We start from the raw sequence: 27,196 nt of genomic DNA, 5'->3' as shown, positions 1-27,196 counted from the left end.
CTGCGATAAATGTTTGCAATGGAATGTATACTCAAATGAAGGATAAAAATAGGGCAACATTTTAATATTAAATATGCTGAAATACAGTATTTGATAAAGAAATGCAGCCAAATACAATATAAGGTCTATTTTCCATTTACCCCCTGTACAAAACATGATGTTTGCGACCCTCTGGTGGGGGCTGTGTGTAATTTTGGAAGTGAGCCCTTCGAGGGTAGATGCCAGTTGTTACATAGTTATCAAAAATAAATGTGAGTGAGACCAAAATAGCAGGGAAACCCAATTTTTCAGCAAAAGTGTGTCGGTGCTCCCTGGTTACTAAGGGTAGTTCTGGAGAAATAGTACCTTCGGATGATGAAAACAAAGTAAAAGATGACAACAGATCTGACAACAATGCTAAGCAGCCAGCTGTTTGAACCTTTTCATTCATTGGCAGTATCAGATCAGGTCGATTCCATTATTTCCTTCGGAATCCAGATATAGTTGGAATCATTTTGACATTTAAAATGAAAATATGAAGAGACCCTTAAGATTTTCTTCTTGTATTCTTAGCTCAACTTCAGTAATGCATAGCTTTACATTCTAAATTATAAAAAAAAAAGAGAGAACAATAGAAAATAATCTCATTGTTATTACCCAACAGTACTGAATCAGCCAACATGAGGAACTGCAGATAAAGGCCTAAATGGGGACACACCATGGTTAACAATAGTGGAGGAGGACAATAACCTTGACCACATTAAATAACACACAGTGTTAGATGATGATCATAAAACTAACTCACTGAACTAACAGTTTAAATGCACCTATGGGAACAGGCAGGTAAACTTATTACATGGACATGTGTGTCAAATAACTAACATAGAAGTAGTATGGTTGCAGTATAAATTCTCACTTTGTATATTGTTTCTGAAGGAGACTAACACTACACATTGTCTATGTGATGTTGACTGGTTAAGCAGTCTCCTTGTTGAGAAGAAAAAGTAAATTAAATGGATTTCTATAAGAAACAAGTTAGCTGCATTGAGGCAATACTAGAAGAAGATTAAAATTAGAAGACTTATCCAGTGTTACATTCACAGGGAATTTTAAAGCCTCGCTATGCATTCCAATTTATTCACAAGTAAATCGATTCTTAACCTTTTTTTTTCTCTTGTGTATTAATAATCGTACAATCACGACGATTAACTTCCTTGCCAATATTTTGGTTCATTCGCTGAGAATAGAATTAAAAATTCCTACAATAACAGTGTCCCATGTTTAACAACACATGATGGTACCAGGCAAACAGTAGTGATTGCATTAAACACACAAGGTCCAGCATCTAGCCAATCTAAAATACAGTTATGGAAGGTAAGGTCAATACACCTGCCTGTGCAATGCATCCAATTTATGTTTTGGATAAACAAAGACATCTTTTTCCCTGAAGTTTTCTCTCCCTCGAATTCTACGAATAAGCACAAAAGTACATGATGTTTGGGCGATTGTTTACTACATAATACCATCAAAAGAAGATTTTTGGAGATTGATTGCATAACAAAACTTTTAAAGGGAATGTTCTGCTTGTAGTTTAAGAGTACATACATATGAAGACTTGAAAGTGACATGCTGTCAGGAGTCAAGGTCACTATTAACATTTTAAATTGTTATTTTCATCTTTGAAGGGATTTTATGACAGGTTGAATTGGTAGTTAATTTATGGATGATACAATCACCATAAAGTTGGTATATATTTTAATATTTACAGAACTGCTTTTAGACCTATTATTTAGGCAAAATTATCTTTCACGTTGAAACTCAAATATTTGTGATACACTTTTCTCAATGTAAACAGACTAATTCTGTGAAGGTTGACAACGTCTGACCCAATATGTAAGGTACACTTCCTTAAACATTTTTTTTTTTTTCAAATTCAATACAAAAGACCACATCACAAAGACTGCAAAACTATAAATAAAATAAAATACTATACCTGTGGTAGTCGGGTGTCGTCATCTAACATTAGAGGAGACCTGAGCAAATAACTAACAAGTAGGATGGGAGTTGTCCCAACAACCACCAAATACTGGCAGGGCACATTATAAGGATTGTTCCTGGTTGTAACTTGGGACAACAGGTCTTACTTTGTGTTTGTCTGAACATACATAGCAAAATATAAACAAATCACTATATGAGAAAGGTGTAGGGTTGGTGAATAGATCACCAATATGTTCACCAATATGCAATATATATAGATCACAAATAGGATCACCAATGTTTTAGGAGAGATGTGTAGGTTTTGTGAATAGAGCCCCATATATTCACTGTAGGAGAGATGTGTAGGTTTTGTGAATAGAGCCCCATATATTCACTGTAGGAGAGATCTGTAGGTTTGGTGAATAGAACACCAGCTTTGGGCCTGTAACACTCCCCTTTGCATGGATCACAGGCCTGACACTACAATTGTTTTATTTCAGTATCTCCAGAGAGTGATACCTACTTGGGTATTTAGTTACAATGGAATTTAAATTTGATGTATACAATTGGTTGTCTGCTGGTCAACCTCCAAAGCTGACTTTGCTCAGATGACCTGAACCACCCCACACCCCCCTCCCCCATTTCCCCTGACACACAGCTGAAGAGCTCTTATGGGCTGATCAAGCCATTCAACAGGAACCACAAGAGCACAGCAAGATGTAGTACAAACATAATGTTGGAGATTTATGCATGAGTATTGAGTACCAACAGTGACTGTACATACCTACTACAACTGGCTGTGGGCAAGACACTTAAGATCATTTAAAGTATCATTAAACTCTCATACCTCTCTCTCTATACGTATATATAGATATATATATGTATACATACATACATCATGCCATCTACCCCAAATTTCTCTCCAAATTATCAAAACTATTATATTTAAAAAACAAACTTTGAAATCAAGAGATTTTAAGATATGAATTGAAACCTTAATGTCTACTACTTATATAATTCTATGCTCTGCTTTGGAATGGAGATCTAACTCATGCAAACTTCTATTGCACTACATAACCTTAAATAGGCCTTAACCAAACAGCATCTTCATCTGTCAATTCTACATGCTCAAGATTGACAAGATTTGATGGGGTTCTTCACTTGACAAAAATATCAAACTAGAATAATAGAAAGATATACCATGGAGTATGCAACACCCAGTTTGGGTGAAGATTTCAAGGTATATCAGGCCAATTTAACTTTGAGAGTAATAATGAGAGGCTTAATGAGAAAGCTAAACCATCAGCATTTTCAACTAGACAGAGATACTCGTGATGAACATCTGACTTCATTATCACACATAACGCTGCAGACTTGAGTAAGTCTAACTATGACATCATCGATTCCAATGACTTGAATTTTTAAATGGTTATCTGTTTCTTTGACAATGATTTTATTTTCTATAATGTACTTACTGCTGAATCACAAGTAGTGAAGTTCTTAAAGTTGACACAAAGCCAGTCATCATTATTGGTCATTATATGTGATAAAGATACAGTGAAGAACTCACCCCCCCCCCCTGTTGCCACCCTCCACACCCAGGAGTCAAACCCCAACCATCATGATCAATCTGAGATAACTGTTATAGATAACTCACACCCCCCCCCTCCCCTCCCACCTCACCCACTCTTTCAACCCTTCACAACCAGGAGACACAAACTCAAGTCTCAATATTGATCACTGTGATGGAGATAACTGTCATGAACAAATCCCACAAACAGCTAAGATAAATCTGACTCCAATTGCGACTATCTAATGATGTTTTCTACACACAAGGCTGAAAACTTGATCACGTCTAAATCTGACATCGAGCCATCACATGCTTCATTTTCTTATGTTTTTTCATCATTACAAACTTTATCTTCTATAATACAGGGCCTCTAAAACCTTGATCCTCTCAACAATGACATAATGATGGCCATTGGTTTCAATGACAAGTGCTGTTAACATTCTACCCTTGAAAATATGAAATGAAATACAGAGAGAAAAATAAAAGTGTTCAAATCCCTGTGGCAATATGACATCACAGATTTACAAAATGATAGCTCGCAGACAGAGTTGCAAACAAGCTTACCTCCCAAACGGAGCAAGATTTCTTTATTAGCTGTTCGGGAAGACTGTTCTTCACAAGTAGCTATGTCATATAGGAGTCAAAGTTGATGGTTGGGTTTCGTGTCCCCGTTAACAGACCCTAATAAAGGCATTGGTTTCAATCTCAATACTATTTACATGAACCTCGATAATACAGGCATGAGCTTTTTTCCGCAAATTCATGGAATATCTGTGATTTCTTTTCTACCTCAGGGACAAAAACTATTATCCTAACACACTGTAGCATACGCAAACTGGGGGCCTTATACCAATATTTTTGCAAAGTTCTGTGATTTTTTTCCCCTAGGCTCATCCCGGAATAGGAAATGAAAACGCAGAGGCTAAGGACAAGGTGTCAACTCCTACTTGTACTAGCACATAAATAAATCAGTAGCAGGCCCTTGATGGAGCAAGATCTGTCTTAGCATGTTTGGGGTATATGCTCATCACAAGCCACGTCTATCATATAAGCATAAGATGATAGCTGGGGTTATTGTTCCTATAACAGAATATTCCAGATACAAACACATATACAAAAGCATGTACATATGAATGACAAGTTAAGAGAAAATAACATTTGGAAAAAACCTCTACACCCCTCCCCCGACGGAAACCCCATGTCTAAACAAAGTGAGTCTGTGACGTCACAAACATGTTTGTACTGGTTCAAATTTTAAGTCTGAAGGGCTTGTAGTGAGTTCCAAAATGTCATTCTGTCTCAACCTGTACGTCAAATATTGATATGCTTTGGTAGTGATTTGTTTGTAAATTTCAGGTTATGTATCAATAACCTCTTGACTAATTCCTTTTAATTATGGCTGATTCAGTAACTGTTCTACATCTCAAGTAACAATTTCCAGAGGCATTTAGTCAAACTGTAACATTAGTTTAAAGAGAAATCATTTATGAATCCATTTTGTTATGTTACCATATCAGTTACACTTTTGCTAAGAATGTTTACATATTTCTTATATCCTTTAAATTCACATTGTCTCGTCAAAATAACATCTCTTCAAAGTCTCATGCCTGCTGCCTTCACGGTTAAGAATAAATAATATCACTGCCACAAATGTATAGTCATCCTGAAAGCTGGAATGGCCTCTGGCACCGTCATTCACAGCAGGTCCACTTACATAGGATCACTGATAACTACAACAGTTAATGATGTGAATGATACCAAGTGACAGCTTCATGAATGTACCCTCCTCCTCCTCCTCCTCCTCCTCCATGTGGTGGTTCATGTTGTCTTAACAACATTGACAGCTCTGTGCTCAAATGGTAGTTGGTTAGTAGCATGACCATCCATAGCAGCTCCCTCTCACTCACTCTTTCGCTGGTAATAATAACTAGTGGCCTGTCTGTCACTGACAACTCATCCCTACACACCTTCATACCTGCCTGGTAGACCACAGATCATCATCATCATCATCAACATAAACCTTTGACCTTGAATACTGCCCTCTCCTTATTCTTCCCGCTCTGGAACCTTATCATCATCGTTCACATTATTAGTAGATGGGAGAGGAGGGGCTTCTTCGTCGCATTTCAAGGTTTCTTCTTCATCCACGTGGTTCTCCTTCACTTTGGTTTCGGGAGGTGCAAACACCGTCGCATGCCGAAACAGTTTGTGACATCTTGACTTGAAATTCGATGCTGCTGTTTGATCCTTAACTTCTGTTTCCAAGATGTTCAAAATCCTCATACACAGCTGTAGATAGAGAGAAAACAAATACATTACACAATGCAATAAGAAAGAGGGCAAAGGGGATGCACTCACAACATTCTAACAAAAAAAAAAGGGAGCCTTACATAGGCACCTCTTGATCATCCTTATGACCCTTTGCAATGACCCCAGCAACAGGTTCATAACAATGAGTCATAATACAATCTACATGTTCTCAAGGATTCCCAGGTCTGTACACATATATTCATAACATTTAAAATTAACTTGTACAACTCAGCGAATGCTGAAAATATTCCCATGAAATCTGTACAAATTTGGCAAACTTTATCAGGGAAATGTTTAAAAATTAACGTGTGCCCAATTCATGTGGAGAGGCCTAAGAAGTATTCATAGCTGAAACTTTTCACTAACCCTTGTGTTTACTGCCGCAAAGTGGAAATATTTCTTCAAATATCCACTTTCATCCAAAGATAAATACATACAAATCCTACCATTTAAACCACTTAAACATGACACCTAGTCAAATCATCAACTTTGTCACATGTTTGAACCATACGCATGACGCACACAGCAACTCGTGCTACTCCTATGGGCCCACCTACAGGTTGATATTATGAAATTACTGAGTACGTTGAACAGTAGGATATACGCACTGTCTACTAGAGTAATGACAAACACACTGAACTCTGTTTCTGTTACCTTCAAGGCATCTCTGCAGGGGAAGTCCTCTATATCAGTGAGTAATTCAAGAGCCCTGTCTTTCTGATCAGGCTTTAAGTAATGTAACATCCTTGCACCTGTTTATAGAAACAAGAGAGATCTGTTACGACCATCGGTAAAAATTTAAACTCCTGTTAAAACCATAAAGAATTGTGAGTCCAAAAAACAGAAACACTACTACACTACACACAAAAGGTGATTCTAAATCCTGTCAAAAATATCTATCAGTAATATCTCACATAAATATATGGCACACACACATAAAGACACAAAAAAAAGATTGGAATTTTGCAATATTTATCAACAAAACTTCTCTCAAGGGAAAACTTGTGGAAGAGGGAGAAGTTGAAATATTTGTTTACTCACCTGATATTCTATGTTCAGATAAATTTGAAAATTTTTCTAAGAAGCACTCATTGTAATCAAATGCACTCTTTCCATTCAAGAATTTCTTCTTTTCCATGGCAACCACCGAGCTGACCGCCTCGGGCAAATCCTTGGATTCTTCGACTGAAAACAAAAGCATAAACGAGGCCTTCAACCCATTGTGCGTTGTTATGATGATCAATATATCCAGCAACTGGTTGCTATGCACAATTTTCATGAGTCAAGGGTCATCAGGGGTCACTGGTTTTGTACTGTATACCAAACTAAATCAGTGACAGTGAGAAGCAGGAAACAATCGTTACCACATTCTTTCTCTTCGTAACCGAGATCGCTGTGGGATCTCTTATGTTAGAGAAGAATCTTAGTCTCTCAGGACACATGGAATTGTACATGTTTGCAGAACGGGTCTTGAAATGACTACAACACTCTCCGAAGGTTACTTGAAATATGACAAGAACTAACTACATTCAGACATGATCCTCTGACCCTATTGGGTTATCAAATTAATATTGAAGCTGCATTCTGCATTGCAATTGCTAAAATGTGCCGATTAACTTTATACTCAATTGTCAAACTTTTACTGGGACATGCTTCTAGATTTCTGTTTCTTTTTTGGGGTTCAATGCAGCTTAATACAGGCATTGTCCAGAGTACTGACTTACACAATGACTCTACAGCAATGACTCTGTTTGTGAATCTGACTCACAGAGTGAGAGATATTAGCCTTGGAGGATACGACAAGCAACTAGACATTGTTAGCAGTAGTAGCACAGTTGCAAACATGGTTCAAAGATTTACTTTGTCCCCGAGCTATCCATAATATTGCTCAGTCCTCTTTCACTATACCTTGCATCAAACCTTTACAACAACAAAAAAACTATAAAGCAGGGAATAGTTGAGTTATTTTGTGTAACATTTTCAAGATCTCTGTACCTTGTCTTTTATTGTAATACTATGGTTCCTGTGTGACAAACTGCTACACATCTTTATAATTGTATAGCAAATTAACCATTTCTGCAATGCATTACTGGATAAATGATTCCCTCTAAACGAACCTAGTCACCCTCTCTCTTACCTTTTTTTGCAAACCTAATGAGACACTCATGAAGTTTGGTGTGATCAGGGTCTATGGAGTGCGCCCTCTTTATCGATTGCAACATCAAGAGTAACTTATCTGTCAAAGAGAAACAGAAGAGATATATTTAACAAACCAGGAAGCATAAAAACCCATCTCTGATGTTTTCCTGGTACTTCAGGGGAATTGGGAGGGGAGGGGAGTGGGAGTGGGAGGGGAAGGGGTTGGGTGGGTGGGTGGGTTCAACATCTCCATCTTTAGTACTGTGAGAGGTTACAGTTCTGGGATATGCATAAGACCTCTACCGAGAATTGATAAACAAAACATTGTTTAGAAAATTAAACTTTTAACTATTGACATGTATAGATTTAAAGATAAAACTAGCTAGGTTTAGCCTATTTTTAAATGGTGATCCCATTTTATTTTTATGCTCATTTCTTCTTGATGTGATCATAAGTGCTGAACAATACAGACATCATAGCAGTCACAGTTTAAGATATCACAGACAGCATGGTGTACCATTTCATAATTGTGTTGTCTGAATTTCATTAGAGTTTGTCTTGGCCAGTATTAACCAAAGTTGTCATTAACATCCATGAGAGTAAATGGATACATCAGATAATAGATGAATTATTTAAAGAATATTAATTACATAATATAACGGTAACAAGGTAACATTCTCTTTATAATTAAGACTTATTTATGACACTATAACAAGGCTACAAACATGTGTTGAAACACAACATACAATCACTATGACGTAGCTGTCGATTACAGTAGTGAAATTATATTGAAGGAGCCATCAATGCAGCAGTCCTTTGATAACTGAATCATTACCTTTTCTACTGTAAATTTCAAAAGCTAAGAGATGAGTTTCTATCCTATCCTTGGCAAGTGTCTGCAAAGGTTTCAGGAAGTAGACGGCTTGGTCTAAGGGCTTCTCAACCTGCACAGACACAAAGATGGGGAAGAAGAAGAAGAAGTGTAACTTAAAATATTCACAATCAAAACATAAGGAATAATTAGAAGGTACTTTAATTCGAGCAAGTCCATGAAACTTTGAAAGATCTCACAAAAGTGATCACAGAGCACACTGCTTAGGCTTCAACAATCAGCTGGTTTGTGCTTTCTGGTCACCAATTTAGTTATTTACCAAACTCTCATTTATATTGGCAGCAGATATCCTTCAATTGACAGCTTATTAACATGTCCATAGCACTTTCCACAGTAGTAATAATCACCAGTTTATTGCTGAATGGTATATATACAGTACAGACAACATTTATGAGTGGGCCATTTTTGCACATGAGTCTATGTTTTGGATTTAAAGGTTAAAACAGCAAAATCATGGAAGCAATTAGACAAATTCATTCAACACCAAACCTGCTGTTCTAGTTCCAGTCACCCTTAACCCCCCCCCCCACCCTCCACCCATATGCTGCCTTTTCGCATGACCATTTGTTGAAGCTGTCTAAAGTTACTATAACCCACATTCTTGTACTCGTATCTTAATTCTACAACCCTGAATATTTTACTTCAGTGTTTACAGACGAGATTAAATGACATCCACTACTCACCATTGCTAGTTTATCTGGGACCAGTTCTTACAGACCAGATTAAATGTGGTCCATTTGGTCCATTACTCACCCTTGCTAGTTTATCTGGGACCAGTTCTTACACACCAGATTAAATGTGGTCCATTACTCACCCTTGCTAGTTTATCTGGGACCAGTTCTTACAGACCAGATTAAATGTGGTCCATTACTCACCCTTGCTAGTTTATCTGGGACCAGTTCTTACAGACCAGATTAAATGTGGTCCATTACTCACCCTTGCTAGTTTATCTGGGACCATTTCTTACAGACCAGATTAAATGTGGTCCATTACTCACCCATGCTAGTTTATCTGGGACCAGTTTTTACAGACCAGATTAAATGTGGTCCATTACTCACCCTTGCTAGTTTATCTGGGACCAGTTCTTACAGACCAGATTAAATGTGGTCCATTACTCACCCTTGCTAGTTTATCTGGGACCAGTTCTTACAGACCAGATTAAATGTGGTCCATTACTCACTTGTGCTAGTTTATCTGGTACCAGTTCTTACAGACCAGATTAAATGTGGTCCATTACTCACCCTTGCTAGTTTATCTGGGACCAGTTCTTCCTCTTTGGGCCCATCTAATTCCGGGTCATGTTTATTCTTCTGTTGTTTCTCAGCTGCTGCCTTGGCCCTCTCCTCTTCTTCTTTCTGCTGTTGGGCCTTCTTCTGGGCTCGCCTCTGCTTGCTTCTCAATTTCTTGAGTTCCTTTGGGCTGAGATTCTTGTCGTTGATTTCCTCTTCCTTGTCTGAATCTTTCAAAGGTTTGTCGTGGAGTTGAAGGTAGACCTGTGGCAAAACAGTAAAATAAGCATGCTGCAGATATGGCTCCAACTCAAACTGACTTGAAGGGATTTGTGATACATGAGGTAACAACTTAAAGGGATTTGTGATATATGAGATAACAACTTAAAGGGATTTGTGATATATGATATATCAACTTGAAAGGACATGTGATATATGATATAACAACTTGAAGGGATATGTGATATATGATATAACAACTTAAAGGGATTTGTGATATATGATATTACAACTTGAAGGGACATGTGATATATGATATAAAAACTTGAAGGGACATGTGATATATGATATAAAAACTTGAAGGGATATGTGATATATGATATTACAACTTGAAGGGACATGTCATATGTGATATAACAACTTGAAGGGACATGTGATATATGATATAACAACTTGAAGGGACATGTGATATATGATATAACAACTTGAAGGGACATGTGATATATGATATAACAAATTGAAGGGACATGTAATATATGATATAACAACTTGAAGGGACATGCGGTACATGATATAACAACTTGAAGGGAAGTGATACACAATATGTCAAATTGCAGGGATATGTGATATAATGGTGTGCCCTACATAGTTCCTAGTTCTCACCTCTATTGCTATTTTTGCACCTTGAAAGTAGAACTTGTGGCTCTTAAGGGTGTCCTCCAGTCGCAGGAGGTTGACGTAGGCTCTCAGAGTCATCTTCCTCATGCAGTACGTGTGAAAGTCAAACTGATCCTCGATAATCTCAGAGAAATGCTGCAATAGACACAGAACAATGTAAACCATTGCAAACGTCTCAATTCTCACTTCACTGTCAACCATTTAAACATAACAACAATAACCCCCCCCCCCCCTGCCATAATTCCAATTTGCACACTTTTCTACATTTTCACAGAACTGCTCAGAGGCGTAGACTAAATCGGTACTTTCAAGAGATGTTCACAACAATCCGTTCTGACACTTATGTAACTAACTAAACAATATATTTGCTTAACAATGTATTTGTACTAAGAGATTCTTTCATTGTAAAATCCAAGCAAATGGCTTCAAACATACATCATACAGAGTATGAATAAGCTCAACATCCCGAACCTACCTGCAAGTGAAATTCCTACATAATGATCAGTAAGGTAAGAATGCTTTGGCAATGATACTTATGATATTTGTATGAAATTCAAACTTGGGTGTTCCTACCCTATCAATCTCGTGGCATTTCTTGAGAGCTTCACCAAACTTTCCCTGCCGTTGATAACTTCTTGCACATTCTGTTTGGAACCATATACACTGCATCTCATTTAAGTTATCCATGGCTGGCACTCCTTCCTATCAAATTTTAAAAAAAGAAGGAAACCGCCACATAATATATGACATTCAAATTTGAGGGTGTCGACCCTAATTAACAATCTGGCTCCAAAAGGCAGATATTAAATGTAATTTTTTTCTAAAATCAACAATATATATATATAATTGATGTGTTTCAGTTTCCTCCTGAGAGTAAACTCATGAAGCAGACTTTTTGAAGGTTGTGTATTCCAATCATTGATCTTGTCTAATACAGACACATGTCTGGAAACAGCCTCCTCATCCTGACTGCACCTTGCACAGGTCTTCTTCCATACAACAGCACCCTGTCCAACCTCTATAGTGTCCAGGGATGTGCCTGGCATTTCCTGAGTGCCCATTTTTTAAGGTGCTCAGATGCCAAATACTGGCACTTGTGTAGCTTTTTAAGCACATACACAAGTACTATTTTCGCTAACAATTTACATTTTTTCATCTTTTGTTAGTGAAATATAAGTAAAAGTTATTAGTCTGTTTCAAAGAGATTTTACAAGGGACCGATTAGGAGCCGTAAGTAATGTTTCTCGCATGCGTAACTGATGCATTATTAGTCTGTATGATTTTGGCATAGGCTAGGCCCAATTTATGTTGAATATATTGTTAGGAATGTCAAGATTTTAGATGAAAATAGTGCTGGGTGGGATTCACAATTTTTAAGACAGTGCTGGGCGGTAATTTTTAGTGCTGGGCGGGCCGTCCAGTGTCGCCCAGCATGGGCACATCCCCGAGTGTCCCTTAATTGGATGCTGCAAACTGGGATATGAAGTATCACTGGTCATGGGATCAAAAGACAAGAAACACTGTCCATGTGGGTACCATTACTTACCCTGGTGAATTTGGCACACATCTCCTCTGCCTGTTTGACATGGTTAGCTCTCAGCATGTACTTTGCACACTTGGAATTCACATATCTGTCAGCTGTATCAAGAGACTGGGCTTCATCCAAGCACTCCATAGCCTTTTCTATATTGCCAGCATGCTAAACACCAAGGTACAAATGCACACATTATGACAAGGTCACCACAACTTCCCAGCTTGGTTACGGCACAACGATTTTGTTGCAAACGATATTGATTAAATTAGACATTAACACAAGAAAACCAACTGGTCCAGTCTGACACTTTGCTCTATTTCAGTCTGTCATCCAATGTATGATCTAACATCATGCACAAACCTCGCTTACCTCATTACTGATAAAATGTAGCAAAATTTATGAAAATTTGACATTCTGCAGGAAATACTACCGAGAAGGGTGCATAACAGATAGTAGAGGTACCGGGTTACCCGACGGGTAAAGGCTCTCAGGTACCCAGTTCCCGATTTTTGGACCTGTGTAAACACTAATCACATACAAGGATACCAGTGGGTGATGTTTCACCTAAATGTTTATTTGCCAGTAGAAACCCCTATGTAGCTAATAGATACCCTATGTAGCCAGTAGATACCTCTATGTAGCCAGTAGATATATATATATATGCATATATAATATATTTGTACACATATACACATAAATATATGTATGTATAAATAAAAACATATAAATCACTTCCAATAATTTCTAGTAAGATTCAGTTAATAGACCTACCTTGTGCGTCTTGGCTTCTACCACAAATAATTCTATTAACGTAGGTGTGTGTTGGTTTGCTTTCTCTATGCACTCTAGAGCCTTCTCCGTCAGTCCCAGGTAGTCATAGTGCTGAGCCAGGAAGAACAAGGTCCATAGAAAGACTGTAGGAGACTCCTTCTCTCCATTAGTTTCATCTGATAGAAAATGGAAGAGTGAGCTCTTCAAGTGGATTATTTAGGCGGAATTAGTATATTCCTGGTGTGTCACTTCCCCACTGTGAGGTGATACACTTCATAAACCCCATCTGATTTAGGTAAATAAAAGCTAAAAGACTGAAATATCCTGAACACATCAAATCCAGTGATTTCCTTACCAGTTCAATTAACATTCATAGGCTGATCAAAACAATCTTGTCATCAAATAATCCTAACGTGTCTGTAAACTTATCAATCAAGTAGTCTGCTTTAGGGACAAACCATATCTTGCAATTGTAATAACAATTTTGAAAAATTCAAAACAAGATTTTAAGTTGAACAGAATCATCAAACTACACTCCAAGATCTGTTTGGCAAATGAATTGTATTTGAGCAAGTAATATGTCCAAAAAAAATATCGAAAAAGTTGGTCACGTTTTCACGTACATGGTAACCACATGCAACGAAACATACCCCCAAATTTTGCAATTTTAGGACTTGATCTAGAAACTTACCTTCTGCGCTGAATTTGGAAACTGATTCTAGACTCTCCAGGTAGCCTGTAAGAAGTCTTTCAATGATCGTCACCTTCTCTGGGTCCTTGTACAATCCATTCATCGTTACAAATGCTGGTGGGACCCCCTTCCTGAGCATCTTACGAAGATACTCATCTGCCATCTTCTCAAAAATGTCCCCTAAAATGGTGTAACGATTAGGAGGAAAAAAACATACACTGCTCATATGAACTGAGACTATGTTTGAATTTTGTAATGGATTCAATTTCATTACTATACTAAAGATTTAACTATGCCGAAGATGCATGGAGGTTCTCCTGCTGTCTCTGGATGGGAGGAGTTTTACTCCAACTCAGAAGAAATTCATCTTAAAGCAGTCTCCAATTCAATGGTTACTGAACTGCTTCTGTGAATACTTCATGACAACAAAATTGTCTTATACTGTACTTCATTCTAAAGCTGTTGCTGTTTTCTGACATTTCAGTCAAGGTTTAACTCGAAGACCATGACAGCAAGCATGTGTACGACACCTTTTGGCTATTTTCAGAGTACACTGATGTAAAAGGAGGGTGCAGCAAAAAGAATGCATGTAAAGTACAGGGATGACACTGAGGCGGGGAAAAAAAATCTGAAATTTATCGATCGCCGTCCTGGGGGAGGGGTTTAAGGGGAGGGAGTGTCCCCCTCCCCTTTAGAATTTGTCAGGGCTAAGATGCAAAATGGTGGACTCTAGATGGAATCTATCACATCACGTAACTCGCCAAAAAAGTGTGGAATTTCTGCTTGTATAATTTATCCATTAGCTTTTTTGAACCAAAAAAGGCTTTTTTTGCTTGCTTTGTGCTACTTGATTCCACCACTGGTCAAATTCGGTGTTCCTTCCCTTCACAGTCCAGCATGTTCGGCAAAAAAAAAAAAAAAAAAAATTATAAAAAATAATAAAAAACGCGAATTACGAGAAAAAACGCGAAAATGAAAAAAAAAAAAATCGGAAATCCGCGTTTCCGCGGAAGAGTCTCATGCCTGAAAGTATATGTATCGGTGCACTCTAGTTATGGTACTGCTAAAGACTACAACAATCATAAGTGTACATTTGTTGCATAACCACATCAACAACTGACTGCAGTCTTCAAACGTTAACCAAAAGAATCTTAACCTAAAATTGGCATAATTGAAATTGAACCTCTATCAACCTGTTTCTCTTAATCATCTCACTGATGTACACTTCCTACATATGATATTCTATTATATATATATATATTATATGGTACATTCTTCACAACAGTCAACAGCATTCATTCAACACAACAGTTCAGCCTACAATTGAATCTTTTCATTTCATAACTTTTTGCCATAATTATAGAAGTACCTCGCCACAAAAAACCAGGTACAATTAATCCATTCCTGTGACATACATTGCTTTGCCTAATTTATTTCTGTCTTGAATGACACCTACAAATGCAACTAAGATGGAGATGAAGAAAAGGGAAGAAATTTGGTTCCACCTCTACTCCTCCTCCCCTTATCTATGAAAACATTGTGTCGATGAAACTACCAAAGCTCTCTCTCACCTGTGGCAAAGTTTAAAGGCAGCCTTTTAGGGGCAGACGCTCTTGGGAATTTTTCACTAATTCTTGAATATATTGCCAACTTAGCCTCCATGGTGTCCTCTGGACAGGACTTCTCCAACCCCTCAAAATAACTCCAACTCTCTGGGTTCCTGTTCACCAGCTCCTCGTACACCTTGTGTGCCTCATCATGTTTTCCCAGTTTGAGGTAAATTTGAGCTGATGAGAAGCAAAGGTTTCAAACATACAAAAGTTCAGTCTACAAATTTTGAGAGCTTAATATAACACTCCCCCATTACATTGCTTTACACTGATTCAAATTGTAATGTGAAGAAAAAAGTCCATGCAATTTTTGTTAGGCCTTTCTTGCAGTCAGCAGAGATCCTCCTCTCTACTTATACAAACTGCTTTGGTTAATACAGGTCTGGTATCAAATCTACATGTGAGTGGGTATCAGTTAAAGCAATTAGTCTGCTACGAGAACGAAGCAAACAACTGTAGCTGTTCGAATAGAGGGTATGGTGACATCTGACACTGTACTATCTGTATTCTACCTAAATAAATTTAAATAAATTTTTCGTAAATAACCTTGCGACTTTCTTGAGTGTTTCAAAGTCGTTAATAAGGTCAAATGCTATGGCACAGTCAATCAGCAACACATGATTGTCTTCATACTGAAGCACAAGCATAACCACAAACTGGTTATGATCTCCATGTTATGGGACGAGATCTTTACTAACACAAAAGTTATTGATTCTGTAGCGAATCTCTTTCCGGGGTTACCTTTGATTTCTAGTTCGGAACTGACATCACATATCTGACTACTGTATTGCTCGACGTGATCGAGAGCTTGCTGGAGATGGTCCGCTTCTTGCATCACTTGGTTCTGGTAAAGGAGGAACTCACTGTGTTCAAAGTCTGGAGATGTTCTAGCCTGTTATAGAAAGTGAGACACATTGGAGACTGGTCACTGGATATAGTCATCATAGAGCAATATCACAGTAAAGAAGTATATCTTTTGTTTGAGACAAAATAATGACAAGAGATTCTTAATCGAAGTGAAACACACAATTTAGCAATAGTTCTCCATCTGAAATAATTTCTAAGTAGTCAAATTATCTATTGATTAGCAAGCATGACCTAGGATACCAGACCTTTAAACTGATCTCTGATAACCATACTTCCTTCAAATGAATGCAAAACACAACAGAGAAAGAGAGAGGGAGGATTATCCAAATGAATGTGGAACAGGAGAAGTTTGTTATACGAAAAAAGTTACAATTATTGCAACCAGTTGATGAAGACATGCTGTACTGGTTAGGGGGTACCTCCCTTTTTCCCCAGATAATCAACCAGATCCAAAAAATGCACTTGATCCATTCAAAATCAAATGTTTAAGCAAAGTTCATAACTAACTGGTCACATATTTGACAACTAGTGTAGTATACATAGCTCCACACTACACTCCCACAATGAGGGAGGGGGGGAGTTTAGTAAAGATCAGGTGGAACTCGAACGGAGGAGATCGATGAGGAACCATAGAGTGGCATCATACAAGTCTTTCATGCAAGCAGTTATTCATCAACAATCACCACAGATGAGCCAAAGAATGACTGCCTAAACTTTGATGTTTGTTAAAAATGGAAATAACAAGACTGACAAATCCATCCTGGCCTGTGCAAGACACATAATATATAATATCATAATATTTGCTTTTTATATAGCGCTTTATACCAGCAATAGGACTCAAAGCGCTTTACAGACGTTATATTACCCCTGGTCAATGAAAACCTGTCCCAGAGACAATCCCTCCAGTCGGCAGCAGTTATATACTGCGCCCAATGTCAAGTTACCTAACAGGTACCCATTTAACCCCTGGGTGGAGAGAGGCAAGTGAGATAAAGCATCTTGCCCAAGGACACAACGTAATGAACACGACAGGAATTGAACCAGCAATCCTTGGATCACGGGTCCGACGCCTTAGCCAATTGGCCACCACGCTCTCACTACATACACCAACAGTTTAAATAGTTTGCAATTGTGATATTTGCTGATGCATTCTTATGACCGACCAAGGTCCACAGACTGCGATGCCGATGATGTTGCACATACATGGTGGACGTCAGATGACGTAGCAAGATTTCTTGGTGTGTCATGAAGATTTCTTACCGTCTGTGTCTTCCTAAATTCCTCTAATATTTTCTGGGCTGTTTCAAAGTCATTTAGAAGATGAAAGGACATGGCATAACCAATCCATGATGCCCTCTGACCAGGTCTCAGTAACAGCAGTTGATGTCTTGTATCCTGAACAATGGGGGGAAGTAAAAGAAATCAAATGAAAGTTGATACACAAACAAACAAAGAAGCAGGGAGTTAGTTGGAACCCGTTTCAACAGGATGTTTCACGATGATAACATATTACGATGGCCTTATACTCACACAAAACTATGTTTCACGCTACACACTATATGGCTTCATAGATGGTGTGCAATAGCTTCACTATATATATGTAGAAACATTTGATTGACTTGTGCAAACTATTTCAGACATTCTGATTCTCCTCCTCTATATATAACACTGTAACATTAACATTGCATGGAAGTTAACTCAAACTCCTCCATATATAGCACTGTACCATTAACATTGCATGGAAGTAAACTGAAACTCCTTCATATATAACACTGTACCATTAACATTGCATGGAAGTAAACTCAAACTCCTCCATATATAGCACTGTACCATTAACATTGCATGGAAGTAAACTCAAACTCCTCCATATATAGCACTGTACCATTAACATTGCATGGAAGTAAACTCAAACTCCTCCATATATAGCACTGTACCATTAACATTGCATGGAAGTAAACTCAAACTCCTCCATATATAGCACTGTACCATTAACATTGCATGGAAGTAAACTCAAAACTCGAGTGAGAACTATCAGATGTTATAAATACGTACCCTGTATCCCTCCAAATCTCTCATCTGAATCTGTAAAAGCGACAAATCTCTTAGGATCTGGAGATTATCCTGCAGTGAGAGAAATGATTGAAACATTTCAAACAACTCAAGAACATTATTCAGTCTCTTATGGTTTGTTTCCCATTCATTCTATCACCGAAGAAAGGCTAAAACATGTTTATAGGCCGACTGGTCTAATGCTACTACAGTTTTAACCTTCCACATGAGACCATGTATGGCAAGATGAAAATACAAACAAGTTGTCCCAAATAGTGCGCCGACAATTCCAATGTATTATGTGGTCTATGAAATTATAATTATCAGTTATAAAACTGGTCTTCATGTTTATTAACAGCATGTGACATTTGTCAACAAAGTGTCCTGTCACAATGTTGTTAATGTACCCTGAAGAATATATATTATATGCAGTCTATGAACCAAAGTATTAAAATGAGGCTGTATTTGAGTTCTGGGCAGAGAAAGAAGGATACCATGATGCATACATGTATTTTGGCTAGTAGAGATGTTGTTTCTTGTCAACATTAACACACAAACAAATTTGGCAGGTTTATACCATCTGCTAAGATGAAATTCTGACAACAAGCAAATTATATTTGTTAGTAATCTGTTGACAAATCTTAAATGATTCCCAAATGACTAGTCTTAAAGCAGCTTTTTGCATTTTGTGGCCATTTTCCCACCCTTTTGACATGTCCATTAAGTTTCTACATGTTTTCATCACAAAACAGCAAACTAAGATATTACCCAAGTGTTTTCCCTGTCAAGAGCCTTGATTTGTGAGTAATTAAGGACTTCTGCAGATAACGAGTAGTGTCTTCCAACAAATTCCTCACTTAAAATTAATCGCAAGCAGCAGTTTGAATTCAACGAATCAGTGAATAGCTAACATGTTTATTTATGAGCCATTGCTTATTTGAAGATCCGCCCTTTAGTAAGACTGCCATTCATTTCTTGCCACTGCCCGCTTTTTCACCTTTCAAGGTTATTAGTCTAGAACGTTAGTCTGTGTAATCAATTAATCAATTCGCCAAGCCTAGCAAAGGAAATCAGCATAGAAAAGTCACTTGCACAGCTCAAAGTTCCTGCAATCTACAGCAAGAGCCTATTAAAATTCGTACATAGATTTTAAATATTCATATTATGGGCAGGGTTCATTGCGATCCTAACAGAAAATATCAAGTAAAACAACCTTCAAAGTTGTAAAAAATTTTGACTTTTATTCCACCAATTGAAGTCAGATTTGAATAGATAAGCTAGTTATGTGTGTCGTTATGGCATACTGGAGTCAGTGAGGTTGAGAAAATTATAGAGAAGGATGCAAAAAGCTGCTTAAATGTTACAACACAAAATATTCTCTGTGTTTCTACCCACATTAAGTACTTACCTTGTCCCACTTTAAGGCATTTCGGTAACATTTAATGGCCTCATCATACTTCCTGTCTGACCTTTGTAGTAGACCGAAAACATGCCAGCCTGAAAGTTCAAAGTAGCTAAGGAAACTACATAATAAAAACCGTGCAGAAATGTCCTAAATCAACCACTTAAATACACAGAATATCCAAAAGAAAACTATGATATTATAAGCAACGACGGTCAGTGTTTCTACAGTATGTCGCATGTAAACTTCAGTTAGTTAAATAGAGCTTCAGGTAGGCAGGTATTGAAATGGTCTAAAATTTTCAGGTTTGTGTAGAATATGTCATACCATATGACATACCATTTAAGGCAAATGTAGATACTTTTATGGGATAAGTGTTTTTCAGGGCTCGAAGAATCACATACACACACCATTACCATCGCATAGATTCATTCTCTCTTTGGCAAGGAATTAAGAAATGTCCAGCACTGTAATAGTTGGGAAAGTCAATTGTACGATGAACCTAAAAACGACTATTATTCAAAGTAAACCAGAAATTGGGTCAGGCTAATATGTCACCACCGAGTAGGATACGGACGGTCTATACAGAATGTAATTGCTGCCAATGACATAAAAGAGTCATGAAAGCCACACACTAGAAGCTTTGTTATTGCTTTTGTTGGAATTGTAAGATCAGTTCACTAATATTTCAGACACTAATTACTCCATGACATACCAGCAACCATCTGCCATTCCCATCACACATAAAGAAATACATACTCTCTAGGGCTCAAAAGTTGCCGTTGGAAGAACCTGTAAGACTTGCTCAGCAATTGTTATACAATTTCCAAAATTCCACTAACTCACTTCAAAGCTAATGTACTAAAGGATACAGACATGGCTTTTAAGGTCATTTCTCAGCCCTCTTCTGACCAGCTCATAGGCTTCATCCTTCTTCCCCAAACAGTTCATTATAAGACCCTTCATGGCTAGCGTCTCTGAAAGATGAAAGATGCATATGCTGATGCAATAGTCACATGATCAAACGGAGCCCTAACCAAGTCCCTCAAAAAACATCACCTAAGTGCACATTTGGAATTCCTGAAAGATAACTAAGTTGTATTCCAACTAGAGCAGCAAATTAGCAATGCTGCAGAATCTCAGTACTTTACACAGTGAAAGGATACATTCCAGTGGCTGAAACAGATATTGATTATAACAACCAGATAGCTAATCAGCTTTAGAGATTCCTTGCCAAGTTTCACATGAGAACATTTAAATGTAACAGCAGCTTCTTGTACTTTATTAGGTGGATCAATTTATAATTTTATATATCAAGCATGAAGTGCATGCAATATTCTGAAAACAAGGTTTCCAGACTAACCTCTGTTATCTTCAAACACAATTAACTACCCAAAATCAATCAACTCATATTCCAACAACAAAAAACCAAGAAAAAAAAAACCAATGTGCGACTCAAGAAGCTAAATTTTCTTCATTCACATTACACATACATGTTTCATTGTTTTGTACATAGTAGGCCAAATGGACTGAAATCCTTTGTTCAAGTGCTTGAAGGAAATTTCCTAAACAATTCTTTGGGTCGATGAATTTTCTATGCTATGCCATATTCAAATTCCTAAGAACGAAGGTCACCACCCTTGAATAGTGAAAAATAATGGCGTAAAAAATCCAATATTGTTTTAAAGATTATCTATATCCTATTAAGATATGATTAATACTAAGCAAAAGAAAGCATTTGGGCATTAAAATGCTGAGAATAAAAAAAAATGTTTTCAGTACTGATTCATCAACTTATTGAAATAGGAGGGAGCCTCAGTTTGATGTATTTCACCTTGAATAATTCTCAGAAAGTTTGGTTACATCATTGACTAAATGTATAAGGTTCAAACAGCTTTTGTTTCTACATTAAGTTTAACTACCTACCAAATAATATACAAGATCAAATTTTAACTGTTCAAACTCACACACCCTCCACCATGTGTTTGCTATAAGCAAGCAAGGAAGTAGTTGATGAATATGATTGAATCCTCATATTTCGTTGCACAATCACTTTTCATGTCAGTTCCAATCCCACACCTCCCACTCCAAACCACACATCTCCCTCCTGGCTCCCCCCCCCCTCCACCCCTCAATGTAATGGGGTTTACTATCAAAGTTTGCAAGAATCATCAAAATTCTGTTCTAGCTAAATTGTTTATTCGATGAGAAAGATGAACAATGAGGAAAATAATTCCAGATCTTACCACCATGCTCTGAGAACTTTGGGTTGGTTAAAATTTGCTTTGCAAATTTCAGTCCTGTCTTGTACTGCTTTTGCTCATAGGATTTCTAAAGAGAGAATACAAATAACATCCAATTATTACACAAATAAACAATAAATGCAAACCTCAGAAGGATAACGGTAGCACTAAGCTACGCACACCCGCAGAAAATAGCTACGGCACGTATACCAAACACCAATCAATAGCAAGTTATTATGGAATATATTTGTTTGATTTCTGAGAAAGTGACAAGTATTAATGAGCCCTCCCTCCATAATGCTGCTCAAATAACTTCTTTGGAAAATAATTCCAAATGAATGTTACTGGCAAACAGTCTAGTCTACATACATATGCACACAGTACCTTGTTTAATGTCTATAGTTAAAAGTGCCAAGCTACACAGAGCAATATGAACTGGTCACAAGTAGAAACTGGGGTCAATGACCTATCAACATTCAGACCAATCCACACCATTTCATTACCAGTTAAGTATATTACCCAGTTGTGAGAATTCTTACAACATTTATATGCTTGAATCGCGAGCATAAACAGTAGCTATAACTATGACAGCAAAGCACATGGACTATGGACTAGCACCCTAGCTGCTTGATGTCAACAAAGACACGTGCACTCAACAAACTATGTTTGCCTACAATCCCACAAATCTCCGACTATATGGTAGCCTAACATCACAATAAGTCAACGTGGAAATCTAGCCCAACCATCTTTTTATTCGCTCAAATTGTGTCGCAGTTAGCTGGCCCTTTCAAAATATAATCAGACTTGTATATCTCTGATATTGGCTCTATTTTTGAGGCAACAGCACGGGTTACATTCTGATAATAAAGACGGTTATCCGGTTATTGAATTAACCAGGATGACACAGCCCTACGGCCCCTACTATAAACTTTGACCTAATCATGTTCAATAGAACTTTATGTTATTCTATATTCTTATATTGCAGGGCTCAAAAAACCCTATTCGCCAGGTGCCCAGGGCTCCTTGTTACAGTATTTGGGCTACCCAACTTGATGGCCGAAGAGCCCATCGGGCTACAAACAATTAAATTTGTCTTCACTGCTTGGTAAGGTAATTTTCACTAGTCAAGCAGTGTATTGCACAAACTGCACGAAGCACAATGAAAATAACAATTGAACATAACCACTGACACCTGACTTGTGCTTGCAGAAATTCTTGGCAAGAATCCAAGGAACCTTTTTTAACACAATCAAAATTCATAAACATCACATATTCAGACCTTCAAAACACAGGGGTCACCCCCAATGTAACAATTATCTTGTAACATTCCAAAACAATTGGTAAAAGCTTTGTGGCCTATCAATTATTTATTTTTTATTAACTTTATTCGTAACCAGGGGTCCTGTCACTGGTAAACCAGTGTTCTCCCCAGGATCCCTGCACATATAAAACATACAAAATATAACAAACAGAACACATAAATAAATACAGAATATAGATATAAAAAAATAAATATAACAATAACATGAACAGTGCTTCAGGATTTCCGATGAGAATAAAAGTTACATGTGGAAACCCCTTCTTTTAAAGAACTGCAAAGAACAAAATGATTGCAGCTTTGAATCACAATTTACTGAAACAGCTATAGAGCCATGGCCAGCCTAGGCTATAAAAAAAATACTTTTACAGAACCAAGGGCCCAAACGGATCCAAGTCTATGCGTACGAGCATAACTGGATCCGGTTGTAACTAAAGAGAATAATAGCCTGCTGCCCCCTTCATGAATTCATCAAAGGGAACTAGGCCTATCCACTCACAATTCTAGGCTTTACATGTTAAGCCTACACTGACACTGTGAATTATGTTTGGTATTTCACCCTTTGCAGCTTAAATTGTTTGCACAGAAAAATCTCTAAACTAGCCAGGTCCTAGTCTACTTTTATCAACATTATTGTAGTCGTGTCTAGTGCCATTCAGCCATAGCTACATCTTTCCGCCAAAGGTTTTGATCCTTTCCGCCATGGGGGAAAAGGTTCGAACCTATGGCAGAAAGGTACATTTTAGGAATGGATTTTACCGTGGTGTACATGATTGTATTGGTGAAACTTTCTTTGAACTGTGTGGAAGGAAAGGTACACCGTCTTCAAATGTGAATGTTTGCTGGATAAACTGAATTGTATCAAATTAAGTAAGGCTAATTGTTTAGTAAAAAGTCCAATTCTGATTGCCGATTTAACTGCCCGATTTTGCGGGCCTAGGTAGAGTGAAGCGAAGCAATATACAGTGCATAGCCTATATACATGGCACACACAATAATGTGCTCTTTCTGCCATACAAAAATTGCTTTACCGCCAAGGCGGTAACATGGCGAAATGGCACTGTTTCTATGGTGGAAAGAGCACATTTTGTATGGCGGAAAGTACCGATGGTGGAATGACACAGCCCCCATTGTGGTCCACCCTAGAAACAACAATGGGCAAGTATTGACCATTTCCCAAGTCATGATTTTGACTGAAAAACATTGATGGTGGAATGACACAGCCTTCATTGTGGTCCACCCTAGAAACAACAATGGGCAAGGATTGACCATTTCCCAAGTCATGATTTTGACTGAAAAACATTGATAGCCTATCTGAGGCAAAGGCTGACTATTTTTGAATAGCTTAGTCAAATGCCAGGATTGCAAAACTGAAACCTAATAACTTACAGTATCATAATTATAGGGTATAGGCCCCAAATGTTATGCTATGGCCTAACATAGGCCTAGCCTATGCTAATTCCATTACATTTATCTCATAGTTTGCATTGTAGTGTGATTTGGTTTCGGTCCAGCCTAGACCAAACCAGCGACTTCATGTTGACTAACGTTGAACTATAACTTAGTCTAAACGTTAGTAGCCTATCTTAAGCATGGGCCTAACGTACAAATAACCCGTGTAGTTACATTACTCTCTTTAACAGTGTACAGCCTAGCCTAGTGTTAATTTTAACGTGCAGTTTTTTAATCCTCTGTGCTGTACTTAACGTTAGGCATCTCGTTGACAGAGCATTACATTCGCAAAGAACTAGTGTGTCAAACGGAAAACAAATGTTTACCAGAATTCTCTTGAAGAGGGAATTCTCCTTTGGAGGTAACGGATTTGCCGATGGCATTTTCATGCGTAGGTTTCTTCCAAACACATCAACATAAAAGAGGGTTTTTACACTTAAATCCTACACGGACCTCGTGGCTATACAGCACTCAATGGGTTGCTATATATCCATGCATATCGCATGCATACAACCTGACATCGTTAGTACATACACAAAAATACGAGCGTGCACGCATGCGTGCAAAAAAGGGCTGGCATACTATTTGACTACGTTCAAGTTCAGGGTTCGTCTTTGACGAAATGAACCCTATATGGGCTTCCTAATGATATCCGCCTATCACGAGTAATTCAAAACAATATGACTATAGTGTGAAAGAGAGAGGCAAACACTCAGAATTATATGGTATTTCAATGACAGGGTCGCTATTTTTATCGTCAACGACAGCTTTATCTCCTGCCAATGATCTTCCTAGTGACCATGTCGCCCCGAACTTACAAAAATTAACATACGATATCCGCGCTCATGATTTCATTATACCAATCATAGAATATTGAACCTACTTCAATTTCTATGATCCCAATTCATTATCCTGTATCCGGCTACGTTGCTCTACCTGGCAATTTTAACAATTAATTAATGACATGGCTTGCTGAGAACTAATCAGTGATTGTTTTCAATACGACACCGACTAACATGCGTATGGTATACAGGGCCGTGGAACTGGGCCGGCCTTTTATGAATGACCATTCTTCTTATAAATCGAATCAGAATTCCGTAACGGAAGTAGAGTGCTATGGGATGAACCCAATCACTATATTGCTGAGGAACCACCCTCCCTATCCTTCCCCCAACGCCTCCCAACCCATAGACGTAGTAAACAAGGCCACGCAGGAACACGATCCCGTACGAGACCGCGGGCACGGGCACCTTCTTGGAAATTTGGTGGCGGGCAGGGGGTAGAAGCCGGGGGTACTGGGGGCCCGTGCCCCTCCCCACTATTTTCCAAAGTAGCATATGTGCCCTACTGGCAAATAAAATATGACCCTTTGATGAAGATCTGTCCTTTGTTAATTTTAATATTTTATTTTAATTATTTATTTTTAGTCTGTACATGCTATTTTTAAAATGGTATTCCATATCGTTTGTAGCACGGTTAAAATAAACAATCTCAATAACTTTTTGGAAGCTACCTACACCCCTGTGGGCCGGACAAGGTTTGTTATTAAAAGCCAAATCTAAAAGAAAGTCGACAGTCCGAAGAGAAAAGTCAAAATTCTGAGATAAAATACCGGTCGAATTTAAGATGTAAAAATTCGAACGTTTGGCTTAAATTAAGCGTCCAAATATCGCGACGAAAAGTAAAAGATTCAAATGTTCTACCTGGCCCACCGTAGTACACCCCCCCCCCTCCCCCAAACAAAGAATAAAGATTTAGGTACTAACTATTCAGTCGAAAATGTAACAACGAAGTACCTGCCATTTCTGTACTGTGGCGTCGATATTTATAGTTTCAACTTTCCAATGGTCCAAAAAACTTTCTGAAGCAAATAAACAAATATGAAATATAGATAAATAAATAAAAGAAATATTCGTATAGAGATGAATGGGCTTTCTATTTATTCAAAATTTCATTTCGATAACGCGAAGTTCAAATGAATAAGTTGCTTCGTCAACCAGACCTTAATGCAGGAACGGGTTCTCCTATCTGGTTTCCCGACACGGTAACCGAGGTGGTGCCGAAGCCACCGATTTCCGATTGTTCGCGAAAGATGCTATACTTTCGCCTAAGGCGTCAAATTCTTCATTGTTTTAACCCCGCTCAGCGGCCTGTTATATCATGGAAGCTTATTACCCAGTCCGTTCTTGCCTAAAGGGTATACTGCTTTGCAATAAGATTACAACCATCAACATTTAGGCAGAAATCACACATTAACCAGTAAATG

The 27,196-nt window shown here is 37.9% G+C and overlaps 1 protein-coding gene and 1 long non-coding RNA gene across 2 annotated transcripts in view; both read right to left on the bottom strand.

Moving 5' to 3' along the window:
- Window positions 1-526: 526 nt before the first annotated feature.
- On the bottom strand, window positions 527-25,433 carry LOC139980053 (N-alpha-acetyltransferase 15, NatA auxiliary subunit-like). Its single transcript, XM_071991420.1, has 19 exons — window positions 25,257-25,433; window positions 22,164-22,248; window positions 20,790-20,894; window positions 19,924-20,012; window positions 18,519-18,587; window positions 17,727-17,861; window positions 16,341-16,491; window positions 15,561-15,776; window positions 13,990-14,169; window positions 13,299-13,474; window positions 12,540-12,692; window positions 11,567-11,695; window positions 10,979-11,128; window positions 10,109-10,360; window positions 8,811-8,919; window positions 7,974-8,072; window positions 6,878-7,021; window positions 6,491-6,588; window positions 527-5,815 (listed from the first exon to the last, which is right to left on the bottom strand). Exons 1-19 carry the CDS (start codon window positions 25,317-25,319, stop codon window positions 5,573-5,575), a joined length of 2,646 nt encoding a protein of 881 aa, XP_071847521.1. The 5' UTR covers window positions 25,320-25,433; the 3' UTR covers window positions 527-5,572.
- The window catches only part of LOC139980055 (uncharacterized), a 68,227-nt gene continuing 41,557 nt past the window's right edge, over window positions 527-27,196 (bottom strand). The window contains exon 2 of the long non-coding RNA XR_011797441.1: window positions 527-3,237. This is a non-coding gene — a long non-coding RNA (uncharacterized lncRNA). The remainder of the gene's footprint in view (window positions 3,238-27,196) is intronic.

The sequence above is a fragment of the Apostichopus japonicus genome, chromosome 14, assembly GCF_037975245.1.
Source record: "Apostichopus japonicus isolate 1M-3 chromosome 14, ASM3797524v1, whole genome shotgun sequence".
NCBI classification, from domain to species: Eukaryota; Metazoa; Echinodermata; class Holothuroidea; order Aspidochirotida; family Stichopodidae; genus Apostichopus; species Apostichopus japonicus.
Note: the sequence above shows the minus strand (reverse complement) of the source record. Positions and strands in the feature narration are given on the sequence as shown.